Source organism: Phyllobates terribilis, unplaced genomic scaffold (genome assembly GCF_046119375.1).
Source record: "Phyllobates terribilis strain yellow unplaced genomic scaffold, ASM4611937v1 Scaffold_1__5_contigs__length_1240528914, whole genome shotgun sequence".
NCBI lineage: Eukaryota > Metazoa > Chordata > Amphibia > Anura > Dendrobatidae > Phyllobates > Phyllobates terribilis.
Genome location: NW_027362761.1, coordinates 1,140,824,269 through 1,140,838,734, shown reverse-complemented (window position 1 = coordinate 1,140,838,734; position 14,466 = coordinate 1,140,824,269). Strand labels below are relative to the sequence as shown.

At 42.1% G+C, this 14,466-nt stretch overlaps 1 protein-coding gene across 1 annotated transcript in view; it reads left to right on the top strand.

Moving 5' to 3' along the window:
• The window catches only part of TRMT44 (tRNA methyltransferase 44 homolog), a 39,832-nt gene that overhangs the window by 5,878 nt on the left and 19,488 nt on the right, over positions 1-14,466 (top strand). Inside the window, exons 2-7 of the mRNA XM_073647756.1 lie at positions 1,300-1,417; positions 5,807-6,026; positions 7,272-7,340; positions 9,575-9,682; positions 11,034-11,105; positions 14,314-14,420. Of these exons, the coding sequence (XP_073503857.1) occupies positions 1,300-1,417; positions 5,807-6,026; positions 7,272-7,340; positions 9,575-9,682; positions 11,034-11,105; positions 14,314-14,420 (694 nt within the window). The remainder of the gene's footprint in view (positions 1-1,299; positions 1,418-5,806; positions 6,027-7,271; positions 7,341-9,574; positions 9,683-11,033; positions 11,106-14,313; positions 14,421-14,466) is intronic.

Here is a 14,466-nt window from a genome sequence, read left to right as displayed (position 1 = left end):
CCTGCTATTCTATTTAATTGTAATGTAAGGGAGATAATGTAATGTCAGCGCTTGAGCAGGAGAATTCTCCCACGCTGGGATGGCATTCTGATGACAGGCTGGATCGCAGCTGAGCGCTGCCATCCAGCTTGTCATCCTTCAGAGACACTGCAGAGCGCAGGCATTATGGGAACTTCCGATTCCGGTATTCGATATTGTAAAAGTATCGGAACTCAGTATCTGAACTCCGATACCGCGAATATCGGTCGATACCCGATATTTCAGTATCGGAATGCTCAACACTAGTCATGAATGGACATAAACATCATTCACATGCAGGACTACAAAACAATATAATGGGTGAACAGAAGGCAGGAGCTCCATTGACATCAATGGGCATCACATTAATTCCACATATTTCTAATGGTGTGAATTCTTTTTCCGCCTTCTCCCACGCTTTAATATAGGGCGTTCACTGTACTTTTGGTGGACTACTTACTCGCTTTTTGAAGCCAGTGAAAAATGTTGAACTTTTTTGAAAATAATAAAGAAAAAGAAGAATAAAAAAAAAAGTTGGGTATGTGCTGCCATTCTCTTCTGCCGTAAATTTTTCATTTTTCCAATAACGTTGTAGTCTTATTTAATACCATTTTGGGGCACATTCAACGTTTTGATATATATATATATATATATATATATATATATATATATATATATTTTTTTTTTTTTCTTTACCATATGAGTTAATTAAATTTATGTTTTGATAAATCAGTCTGATATGGACAGGGCGAAAGATGATTATTATTATTTTTTTTTTCTTCATTTGAGAAAAGGAGGGTGAGCCTAAACCTTTTTAATTTTTTTTTTTTTCTAATATCTTTTGAAAACTTTTTTTCTTAATGTCCCCTTAGGGGCCTATAAACCTGCGGTCGTGATACTTTTAGTATTGCCGTTTATAGTAAAAATGAAGCCTGACCTGTGGTTGCTTCAAGGGACTACAAAGATTTTTGGGTCCGATTCATCAAAACTTTCACACCGGAATTCTGGCTCAAAAAGTTTTGAAAAGTCGCAAAGTTTAGACACAACTCTGTGTGATGGACTCGCAGGTAATCTCAGATCTCTGTAGGGGACGCGCTGTCCACCCTCACAGGACCACCTCTGATTTTTTTTTTATTTTACCTTTAAAAGTAACCAATGACGATTCCTATGGAACGAGAAGCTTTGAAAACCAGTTCATACAAAGTGTATCTGACAATGTTTTGATCCACTGTCTGTGATGACAGATGAGTAACGCTCCCTGTTTCCTACGTCCCTTTCCAGACGTCTCCGGCAGCGTGGCGACATTTGTGCCTTTGGAGGAGCCGAGCCGCGGACACTTCCAGGTCAGGAGAAATAACATCTATCAGATCCGTCTGGCACACGTGGAGGATGATGAATGGTGAGCGCTTCTCTGCGCTGCATACATTAGCGTTGGGTCCCTCGGCGGTGATGTACGCCTCCAGTGACCGGCGAGACCCTATCACTTATTAATGGCGCGGGTTTATTCTACGGGCGGTCCGGCGGCGCTCACGTCTCTGCATCCACTTCTTCATTTTGCCCCCTGTTTTCTCTCTGTTTTGCATTGATTTTGTGCCAGGGATCAGCAGATAAACAGGAGGTGGCGGCGCCTGCGATGTTCAGCACCTGCCATTACTACACAGGAGACATTTGGTGGCGATATTTTAATATGTTCCCATTTCCAAATCAGCAGGAGCCCGACCCTCCGTGTCTGCTTCAATCTAACAAATCCCCCAATGACCCTTTAATGCCGCAGCCAGTTGTCATTTTGCTCTGTTTTTTCTTTGCCCATCAATCGACTTCTTTGTGAACTTTTATTTTTTTTTTTCATTTTGATCGGACCTTTAGTCATAGTGAACATTTTTTTTTATTTTATCTATTTATTTTTGGATAGGTTAAATTGTGTAGTCTTAAACTTTTTTTTTTTATTATAGTTTGAAAAACTTTTTTTAATTACTTTTTACTTTTATTTGTTTAGTTCCCCCCCCTAAGGGACTTGAAGTATCAAGTACCGCAATACACTATGATGACGATGATTGAGGACTTCAGCAGCCGTCATCGCACCACTGAAATGCCGCGGGCAGGGATTGACAGCGGCATTTAGGTGGTTAAATAGCAGCGATCAGAGCTAGCAGACACCTCCCTGGCCTGTAGCGCTCTTACTTACTGAGCCCTCTCTATGGAGTAAAAACATTTCTACCAAAAAACAGCCATTTATTAGTAAATCAGACATTAAATCTAAGTAAGGGAACGTTGGAAATTATGTGGTGGGGGTCTGGATATGATATCGGTTCAGGGTCTGATTTTTGGACCCCCAACAATCCTAAAAACGAAGGGGCTTCAGCACTGACTTTTCCCTGCATTGCAGCGTTCCTGGGTGACCATCTGTGCGGGCGGCTTCAGGGTGGTCCCTTAGATGAGACTGTCCTGCATTTCCACCGCACAGGTAGGTGGTCGGGACCCATGGTGATGGTGGGAGGTAAATGGTGAAGACGACCGCAGCACTAAAATCGGCGATACCCCATCACTATATAAGATATGATTAGAGCTCTCTTGTCCTTTTGACTGTTTGGTCTGAGATGCAATACCAGATGCAACCAATGGACAAGAGTGGCGCTGTTTCAGGGTTGAGTGTCAATCAGTTAGTTTTTTGGGGGGAAAGTATTATTAAATGGCAGTTAGATAAGAGCCCACTGGAGCTGGAGATGCCGCTGGTTAGTGGTTCATAGATAGGGGTCCCCAGTTGTAGGACGCCCCTATACCCTACTATTCCTGGTGACCTCTATTCCTGGTTTCGCGTGCCGTCTTCATGTAGGATAATCCGCCAGCACATTTATCTCCCGGGGCATCGGCACATTAGTCTGCGGCTCCTCGTCAGTTTGTTAAAATGTTAATGAAGATCCTGTTCTTTTGTTCCGGCTCGCGCCTCCATATTTTCTCTTCTCTGCTTAAGTCTCTGGGCTCTTTGTTCTCCTTGGCGCGCGTCAGCGTCAGCAGGAGCATTGCTAATTCTCCGCGTCTCCTCTATTATTTACCGGCTGTTGATTAATAAGGCTCTGCCAGACAGGTTGTGCTTTTTCTCATTAACCCCCTGGATGTGCGCTACAAGACGGACGCCTCGTTATGTCAGCCGCCCTTTATCGATATAGAGCCGCGCGGTCAGGACATTTGTCGCCGGCTAAATAGCAAGTGACGGCACAAATCAATGTGGCATCTATGGAATCGCTTCTTCTGTGGATTTACAGCTGATCTGGGCCCTGATTTCCTTCCATCCTCCTGTGTGAACCTTTTCAAAACCTAATTAAAGGGGTTCACCAGATTGAAAAAAACAGTGCCACCCCTTTCTACAGGCTGCATGTGGTATTGCAGCTAGCTTCTTATTCCTTCAATACAGCGGCTATAGGAGTCAAACGGGGTGAAATTTTTCATGAAGCCCAATTGCAAAAATTATTTTTAGCCCCAATTCCATGCATTTAAGTAAAAAGTCCCCAAAGGTGGACAACCCCTTTAAATAGGAACTGAGCTGTAGTACCCAAGAATGGCCACTATACAGCGCACAGAACCGTGCAGATCGGGTGCGAGAATGCTGTAAATGTCTGAGACGGGAATGCGGCCACCTTCCGTGTCAGGACAAAGGGGTTCTTGGCACCCCGATTTTAGAGATGTATTAAATTGTTTTTCTGAGTCATTAAAATTGGTGAGGGTCATAAAAATCGCATTGGTGGAAGGCCGACTTCTTGCACCACTGCTGATCAGCTGATAGAGGGGCAGCGGGGGGGCGCAATGCTGCGTAAATTTTCATTGCTTACCTGGCACAGCGCCTTATGTTTTGTAGTGGCTGTTTCTGGTACTGCGGCCCTGTTATGTTTGAATGGAACAGAGTTGCAAAGAGCTGCAGTACCTGCGTCAACCACTACAGAATGTATGGCGCTGTGTATGGTAACTGGTGAAGAGGAGGCTGCAATCACTGGTCCATCTACAAGCTGATCAGCTGCCACTGATCGAATATGTCCTATTGTAAGGCACGGTCACCATTGTTAGTCCCTTTCCAGGAGTCTGTAGTACATCTTATTGAGGGTGTAGGTGATCCTGCGCCATACAATGCAGGTGCTGATTGTTTTATCCAGCCGGCACCTGCCCTGTAACAGCAGCAATCAGAGCCAACTCTGATCACTGCTGTTAACCACTTAAATGCTGCAGGATATCTCTGACAATGGAATTGAAGTGGCACGATGCAATAAAAGCTTTTGCGGTGTCATAACGATTGCCTGCAGAAGGCCCTTGTTTATATAGTAGTACAGGCAGTCAACCGATCGCAGGTTCAAGTCCCTGTGAAAAGTAATTTACATTTTTAATTTTTTTTTTTTTTTATAAATATTAAAAAAATCTTTAAAATTGAGCATATTCTATAGTTTGGCACTTAAAACACAAGTGTTCACTGCTCCATTAATGGAGATTGAGCATGTGTTATTTATATATAGATATATAATTGTGTGTATGTTTATATGCAGGTGCATCTCACTAAATTAGAATATCATCAAAAAGTTAATTTATTTCAGTTCTTCAATACAAAAAGTGAAACTCATATATTATATAGAGTCATTACAAACAGAGTGATCTATTTCAAGTGTTTATTTCTGTTAATGTTGATGATTATGGCTTACAGCCAATGAAAGCACAAAAGTCATTATCTCAGTAAATTAGAATACTTTATAACAGCTTGAAAAAATGTTTTTAAAATCTGAAATGTTGGCCTACTGAAATGTATGTTCAGTAAATGCCCTCAATACTTGGTCGGGGCTCCTTTTGCATCAATTACTGCATCAATGCGGCAATGTGTCATGGAGGCGATCAGCCTGTGGCCCTGCTGAGGTGTTATGGAAGCCCAGGTTGCTTTGATAGCTGCTTTCAGCTCGTCTGCATTGTTGGGTCTGGTGTCTCTCATCTTCCTCTTGACAATACCCCATAGATTCTCTATAATAGATCCTCTCTGGGGTTAAGGTCAGGCAAGTTTGCTGCCAATCAAGCACAGTGGTACTGTTGTGTGTAAACCAGGTATTGGTACGTTTGGCAGTGTGGGACCTTGTGGAGTGTGTCAATGACTGCCTTCTGGACATCTGTCAAGTCAGCAGTCTTCCCCATGATTGTGGAGTCTACTGAAACAGACTAAGGGACCTTTTTAAATGCTTAGGAAGCCTTTGCAGGTGTTTTTTGTTAATTATTCTAATTTACTGAGATAGTGACTTTTGTGTTTCCATTGGCTGTAAGCCATAATCATCAACATTAACAGAAATAAACACTTGGAATAGATCACTCTGTTTGTAATGACTCTATATAATATGAGTTTCACTTTTTGTATTGAAGAACTGAAATAAATTCACTTTATTAGGATATTTGAATTTAGTGAGATGCACCTGTATATAAATAGTGGGTGTATATACTGGTATTTTTTTATTTTTTTGCCAAGTTACACATTTATGTTAAGCAGCAGAAAAATGATGATGATGATAAGTAATAATAATAAAATACAAGTTTGGTATCACCGGTAATTCTCCTGCCCTAGATAATCCTGCTTCCAGGTCATTGTTACTGTGCTGCCGTTCAAACAAATCCCCCCAAAAATGACGGTAAAATAAACAAAGTTTGGCTTTTACAAGATAGCGAGGGGAAAAAAACTGCAGAAATTTAAATTGGCTGCGTCATTAAGGGGTTAAAGTCCCTGAAAGCATTTCCCGCAGGATTGGTCCCAGTCATAGTCCCTGTTTTCCAGGTCGCTCTCCCTGTACACCCTATACGCGGACGGCTGGGAATCGGATGGCGTTCTATATCCTAAAATCTCCTGGATGAAAAATGAGCTGCTGTCTCGGCTGGCGAAGTGGTGCACGGAGGACAAGAGGAGCGACTTTAAGAGCACCCTGTCCCTCATTGCCGTGGATCAATATGGCAAGCGGTATCAGAGCCTGAAGGAGAAGTACAGAGATATGGTGAAGGTACCCGCCTCATCCGTCACTGCGCCACACACATTATATCCATCACTGCGCCACACACATTATATCCATCACTGCGCCACACACGTTATATCCATCACTGCGCCACACACGTTATATCCGTCACTGCGCCACACACGTTATATCCGTCACTGCGCCACACACGTTATATCCGTCACTGCGCCACACACGTTATATCCGTCACTGCGCCACACACGTTATATCCGTCACTGCGCCACACACGTTATATCCGTCACTGCGCCACACACGTTATATCCGTCACTGCGCCACACACGTTATATCCGTCACTGCGCCACACACGTTATATCCGTCACTGCGCCACACACGTTATATCCGTCACTGCGCCACACACGTTATATCCGTCACTGCGCCACACACGTTATATCCGTCACTGCGCCACACACGTTATATCCGTCACTGCGCCACACACGTTATATCCGTCACTGCGCCACACACGTTATATCCGTCACTGCGCCACACACGTTATATCCGTCACTGCGCCACACACGTTATATCCGTCACTGCGCCACACACGTTATATCCGTCACTGCGCCACACACGTTATATCCGTCACTGCGCCACACACGTTATATCAGAGCAGGGAATTGTTTCCCGACCTCACAGTCCGCCATCTTCTGCTCCAGGACATCCAAAATTAACCTCCAAACCATCTCTGCTAAAGAGGGGCAGATTTTTACCCCCCTGGACCCATTTTCTATTTACATCTGTTTCTGGCTGGATCCTCATGGGCGGAATTTTGTACCATGTGATCTCTTTCGCCACATCTGATTGGCCAAAGGTTATAGCTAGAGTAATTTTCATGTTACATGGAACAATACATAGATTTGGGATCATTTTGTGGGTGGGGGTACTGGAGCCCCTCTGCCTATGTTTTTGATATGCCACCTAAATGTATCTACAGTAGCCGTGGAGGGTACAGACATTCTCTCTTGTAACTGAGCACAGCCCAAAGGTTCCTCTAGCTCTTATGGGGAGAAAAGAGGTTGCAACTGCAATGCCATTATTTTCTATATTTATATTATAATTATTTCGTTTTTTTTTGTTTATTTTGCTTTTTTTGTGTGTGTATATTATTTTTATAATTTATATATTTTTATTATATTATATATATTTTCTTTGATTATTTGTCAGGAAAGGAGCGATGAAAATGTAGTTTTTTAATTAATATATCCATTTTTTTGTTTTTGTTTTTTCTTCCACCCGAAGGTCTGGCCTGAAGTGACAGATCCAGAGAAGTTTGTATATGAAGATGTCGCTATTGCAACGTACCTGTTAGTAAGTCTTTGTGTTTGGACAAATGATTCTCCCGGCTTTTACACTTTGCCCAGGACGTGACCCGACTTTTTTTGGTCTCGAGTGGCCAATTTCTTTGCCAGAATCGCGTCGGCTTTCAATGAGCGACACGTGGGAAACTTGTATCGAGCACAAGAATGAAATGAGTCTGCAGCTGGCAATAAAAATATTAAACGTTGTTCTGTAGGAATCATTACTGAGCTCTGGGAACAAAAAGTGACAAGAGCTGCTCATCTGGCCAGATAATATGTCAAGAAACTTAAAGGGAATCCTCACCTTTTATAATCCCTGCCAAAATGATGTGCCGATTAATTTCTTCATTCTCATTATAATGGTTGGAGCTTAAATGTTTTATGCAGCCACCACTAAGGGGAAATGGGTATATATTAAAAATAATACCTGCAGCCACCACTAGGGGGAAATAGGTATATATTAAAAATGATACCTGCAGCCACCACTAGGGGGAAATAGGTATATATTAAAAATAATACCTGCAGCCACCACTAGGGGGAAATAGGTATATATTAAAAATGATACCTGCAGCCACCACTAGGGGGAAATGGGTGTATATTAAAAATAATACCTGCAGCCACCACTAGGGGGAAATAGGTATATATTAAAAATAATACCTGCAGCCACCACTAAGGGGAAATGGGTATATATTAAAAATAATACCTGCAGCCACCACTAGGGGGAAATAGGTATATATTAAAAATGATACCTGCAGCCACCACTAGGGGGAAATGGGTGTATATTAAAAATAATACCTGCAGCCACCACTAGGGGGAAATAGGTATATATTAAAAATGATACCTGCAGCCACCACTAGGGGGAAATGGGTGTATATTAAAAACAATACCTGCAGCCACCACTAGGGGGAAATAGGTATATATTAAAAATAATACCTGCAGCCACCACTAGGGGGAAATAGGTATATATTAAAAATAATACCTGCAGCCACCACTAGGGGGAAATAGGTATATATTAAAAATGATACCTGCAGCCACCACTAGGGGGAAATGGGTGTATATTAAAAACGATACCTGCAGCCACCACTAGGGGGAAATAGGTATATATTAAAAATAATACTTGCAGCCACCACTAGGGGGAAATGGGTATATATTAAAAATGATACTTGCAGCCACCACTAGGGGGAAATGGGTATATATTAAAAATGATACTTGCAGCCACCACTAGGGGGAAATGGGTATATATTAAAAATAATACCTGCAGCCACCACTAGGGGGAAATGGGTATATATTAAAAATGATACTTGCAGCCACCACTAAGGGGAAATAGGTATATATTAAAAACAATACCTGCAGCCACCACTAGGGGGAAATGGGTATATATTAAAAACAGTACCTGCAGCCACCACTAGGGGGAAATGGGTATATATTAAAAATAATACCTGCAGCCACCACTAGGGGGAAATGGGTGTATATTAAAATAATACCTGCAGCCACCACTAGGGGGAAATGGGTATATATTAAAAATGATACCTGCAGCCACCACTAGGGGGAAATAGGTATATATTAAAAATAATACCTGCAGCCACCACTAGGGGGAAATGGGTATATATTAAAAATGATACTTGCAGCCACCACTAGGGGGAAATGGGTATATATTAAAAATGATACCTGCAGCCACCACTAGGGGGAAATGGGTATATATTAAAAACAATACCTGCAGCCACCACTAGGGGGAAATGGGTGTATATTAAAAATAATACCTGTAGCCACCACTAGGGATATTTCATTTTCCATCCACCCCTAGGGGGCAAATAATGTCCACCACTAGGGGCATCGTGAGAACTTTCCGATCGCGGTGTTATGCCTCTGTTCAGTATACCACCCAGTCTTCTGTAGTTTATTCCCGTACTGATGCCCTCTTTTTCGCCAGAGATGACTTTGGGTCCTGGTTCTGATGTGCTCTCTGTTCTTAAATTCCCTTTTCTCAGTATTAGAGATAGCAGCATGGAAAGGGGTTGTACACAGACTTCTGGTGAAGAGGGAAGAAAGCATTTACAGTATCAGGGAAGGCAGAGAAAACAGGTCGTAGACAAGGAGGAAAGCACACGGAGATATATAACACTGCGATACTCATATGAGTGTTTTTTCAAGCGGGTTGGGATTATAGAAATATGAATATAGTTTATAATCAGGTTTGTTTTTACGTTCAAGGATTTTTTTTTTGATTATTTGTGCTGATTTTAGGTTCTTTGGGAAGAAGAGCGATTACAAAACCAACTTGCTGAGAAGCAATCCTTTGTGGACCTGGGATGTGGAAATGGGCTCCTGGTGCATATTTTAAGCAATGAAGGGGTAAATATAAATTTGTGTTTTTATGATTTTGTGGGTATTCAGGTCTCTCCTTCCAAATCCCCGTGTTTTGTCTTTTATTGTACATGTTCTGTTATCTTGTATTTAGTAATTAATAGTTAATAGCAGAAGGGAGAGGCTGGTAAAGAGAGAAGAAAGCCTGTACAGTTTCAGGAAAGGCAGAGAAAACAGGCTATAGACAAGGAGGAAATAAGTGCAGGATAGAAGCTGTGCTGATATGAGCAGTGAAGCTAGCAGCACACAGAGCTCACGTCCAGCCTATATTACTCGGAGAGACAATCCCACAAGAGAAAAATCTGAAATTTGGATCAGTCTGCAAACTGTATATTGGGGGCCTGAGAATGAATGATAACTGCAGACTGAAACTTAGTTAATAAATATCGCACTAATGGAGATGATCGAATTGAATACCAGGACCCCAGTCCTGCGACTGCTCCAGTGTTCTCTGGCTGCTAGGTGCCTTGTTAGCTGCCTCCTACCTGTCACCATCCCCGGATCCTGTTTTGATTTGCTGGCCCAGCACTACGTCATGCGCCACACCGCTACAAGGATGTTGCACCAGACTAGGTAATCGGGGGATGCCGGCAGGTAGAAGGCCGCTCACAGGGCTCTCATCTGGCGCCAACAGAATACTGATGCAGTCGCTGGACCAGAATCCTGTAAATATATTCCCTCATCTCTACTGCATAATACTGATCTATAAATGAATGTTTTATAAATTCAGTTAGAGTGAGAGCTCATAAGTCCAAATGTATTCAGCCTACACAACCTGACAGCTGAGGAGCTTTAAACTAGGCTAGCAGGTGGAGATTCTGCAGCAGCAGGGAGGTGGGACACTGAGGAACTGTAAACTAGGCTAGCAGGTGCAGATTCTGCTGCAGGGAGGAGGGACACTAATGGAGTTGTAAACAAGGCTGGTAGGTGGAGATTCTGCAACAGCTGGGAGGAGGGACACTGATGGAGCTGTAAACTAGGCTAGCAGGTGGAGATTCTGCAACAGCAGGGAGGAGGGACACTGATGGAGCTGTGAACAAGGCTAGCAGGTGGACATTCTGCAGCAACAGGGGAGGAGGGACACTGATGTAGTAGTAAACAAGGTTAGCAGGTGGAGATTCTGCAGCAGCAGGGAGGAGGGACACTGAGGATCTGTAAACTAGGCTAGCATGTGGAAACTGTTGCAAGGAGGAGGGACACTGATGGAGCTGTACACAAGGCTAGCAGGTAGACCTTCTGCAACAGCAGGGAGGAGGGACGCTGAGGAGCTGTAAACTAGGCTAGCAGGTGGAGATTACATAATATTTTTTTGTCTATTTTATATTTTTACAAAAAAAAGTACCCAGGTCGAGGCATAGATGTCCGCAGGAGAAAAATCTGGGATATGTACGGGCCACAAACAATTTTAGAGGTAAGCAGTATCTGCTGCTTGTGATATTTATACAGGAGATGTGCGCGGCTTTATATTTCAGCTTTTGTTGCCTAGAAGAGCTCCGCTTCTTATTTTCCCCTTTTTAATTTACCTCCGGCTAATTCTCCAAAACCCGCACCCCGATAGATCAGGGACATTTGTCTCTGGTGAGAGCGATTACATCAATTACATTTACCTCTTAAAACCTTTTACTGTAGCAATCAGCAGTGACCCCGGGGGTGACGGTGGCGGGCGCCGTTGGGTGGGGTATTATTTCCATGAGTAGTAGGCACATGATGGCCGGGGACCTTCACATGCGCCAACGCATGACGAGACCCCCGCTTCTCTCTTAAACACAAAACGTATTATTATTTTAATGTATATTTGCTTTCAAGGGAAAATCCGCGTAACCCCTTGAGGGACGGGCCAATTTTAGTCTTGAGGATCAGAGCTTTTTTCACCTGATTTTTCCTCTTTGCTTTTTGGGGCTGTATTTTATTTTATTTTTTTATTTTTTTATTATTCTAGACTTGTACTTTTATGTAGGTGCCAATTTTTGATACATATAAACTTGGCCATTATACATTTACAGAACAGACTGTTCCACGCACATTTGGTATCATATGGACTGTATGTAATGATTTGGGACTAATATTTACTAAGGTATTGTGTTTTTTTTAATCCCTTGTTGAATTTCTTTTTTATTTTTCAGCTGTTATTTACCAGCATACAGTATGTATATATACAGGGGGGGAAATAAGTATTTGATCCCTTGCTGTTTTTGTAAGTTTGCCCACTGACAAAGACATGAACAGTCTATAATTTTAAGGGTAGGTTAATTTTAACATTGAGAGATAGAATATCCAAAAAATAATCAAGAAAATCACATTGTATAAATTGGATAAATTTATTAGCATTTTGCAGTGAGAAATAAGTATTTGATCCCCTACAAACCATTATGAGTTCTGGCTCCTACAGACCAGTTAGATGCTCCTAATCAACTCGTTACCTGTATTAAAGACAGCTGTCTTCCATAGTCACCTGTATAAAAGAAACCTGTCCACAGACTCAATTAATCAGTCAGACTCTAACCTCTACAACATGGGCAAGACCAAAGAGCTTTCTAAGGATGTCAGGGACAAGATCATAGACCTGCACAAAGCTGGGATGGGCTACAAAACCATAAGTAAGACGCTGGGTGAGAAGGAGACAACTGTTGGTGCAATAGTAAGAAAATGGAAGAAATACAAAATGACTGTCAATCGACATCAATCTGGGGCACCATGCAAAATCTCACCTCATGGGGTATCCTTGATCATGAGGAAAGTGAGAGATCAGCCTAAAATTACACGATGGGAACTTGTTAATGATCTCAAGGCAGCTGGGACCTCAGTCACCAAGAAAACCATTGGTAACACATTACGTCTTAAAGGTTTAACATTCTGCAGTGCCCGAAAGGTCCCCCTGCTCAAGAAGGCACATGTGCAGGCCCGTCTGAAGTTTCCCAATGAACACCTGGATGATTCTGTGAGTTATTGGGAGAAGGTGCTGTGGTCAAATGAGACAAAAATTGAGCTCTTTGGCATTAACTCAACTCGCCATGTTTGGAGGAAGAAGAAGGATGAGTACAACCCTAAGAACATCGTCCCAACCGTGAAGCATGGTGGGGGAAACATTATACTTTGGGGGTGCTTTTCTGAAAAGGGGACATGGCGACTGCACCGCACTGAAGGGAAGATGGATGGGGTCATGTATGGCGAGATTTTGGCCAACAACCTCCTTCCCTCAGTAAGAGCATTGGAGATGGGTTGTGGCTGGGTCTTCCAGCAAGACAATGACCCAAAACATACAGCCAAGGCAACAAAGGAGTGGCTCAAAAAGAAGCACATTAAGGTTATGGAGTGGCCTAGCCAGTCTCCAGACCTTAATCTCATAGAAAACTTATGGAGGGAGTTGAAGCTCTGAGTTGCCAGGTGACAGCCTCAAAATCTGAATGATTTAGAGATGATCTGCAAAGAGGAGTGGACCAAAACTCCTCCTGACATGTGCGCAACCCTCATCATCAACTACAAGAAACGTCTGACTGCTGTGCTTGCCAACAAGGGGTTCGCCACCAAGTATTAAGTGTTGTTTGCCAGAGGGATCAAATACTTATTTCTCACTGCAAAATGCTAATAAATTTATCTAATTTATACAATGTGATTTTCATGATTTTTTGGGGGAATATTCTATCTCAATGTTAAAATTAATCTACCCTTAAAATTATAGACTGTTCATGTCTTTGTCAGTGGGCAAACTTACAAAAACAGCAAGGGATCAAATACTTATTTCCTTCACTGTATATCTGAATATAAGGCTGAATACTCCTAGTACACATAGTTATAAGGTCATATTTATGTTCTAACCACAGGAATATGGTCAAACTGCCCTGGAGCTCTGATCATGTCACAGAGATTCCCGGTGACAATCAGTCTCTACCCTTAAATGGGACCTGTTATTTTCCATAAATATGTAATTATTTTTTACCTGGTGTAAATGCCGATGTTTTCCTGAATCCGGAGCTGTTTATCTTTTGTTCCTGCGCCTCTCCATTCCGGAGTTATGACCTTTTTTACCCTATACATAAATCTAGTCTTGTTATCCAAGTGGGAGTCGTCATCTATAGGATCACGCCCATTTAGCTAACAAGGCCAGATTTATGATTTATACAGGAGGCCATATCTCCGGAACAGAGAGGCGCAGGAACAAAAGAAAAACAGCGCCGGATTCAGGAAAACATCGGCATTTACACCAGGTAAAAAAAAAAAAATACATATTGTGACATTTCCTTTTTTAAAGGGGTTTTTAAACTATCGTTGTATTGGTCCTAGCGAAAGCTTGTTTTAACCTCTTTAATTAATCTGTGCATACATAAAAAAAAAATTCTAAAATAATCAAAATTACTCGCCCACGAGAAACTAAACTGTAGCTGTTGTATTATCCATGCTTCTTTACTCCGTCACTGACTGCACTAGTCTCCAGACTGCATAAAGGCCCAGATATTGCGGGTGTCCCCAGCATAATACTCATTATCAATCTACTTTTTATTAAGTCCTTGTTCCTTTTTTTTTTTTTTTTTTTTTTCTTTTTTTTGTGCAGAAACTGGATTCTTGCTTTGTTCTTTTCTAATATCCCATAGCAAATAACATTGATTTATTTCTTTCCCCAGGAATCTGCCATTACGCCCAGTGATAATGACTTATTTCCAGACACGGATTGGATAATTGGTAACCATTCTGATGAGCTCACACCGTGGCTTCCTGTAATCGCTGCTCGGTAATGAAACAAGCGTCATGTCTGGCCTATCTTCTGCATATAGGCT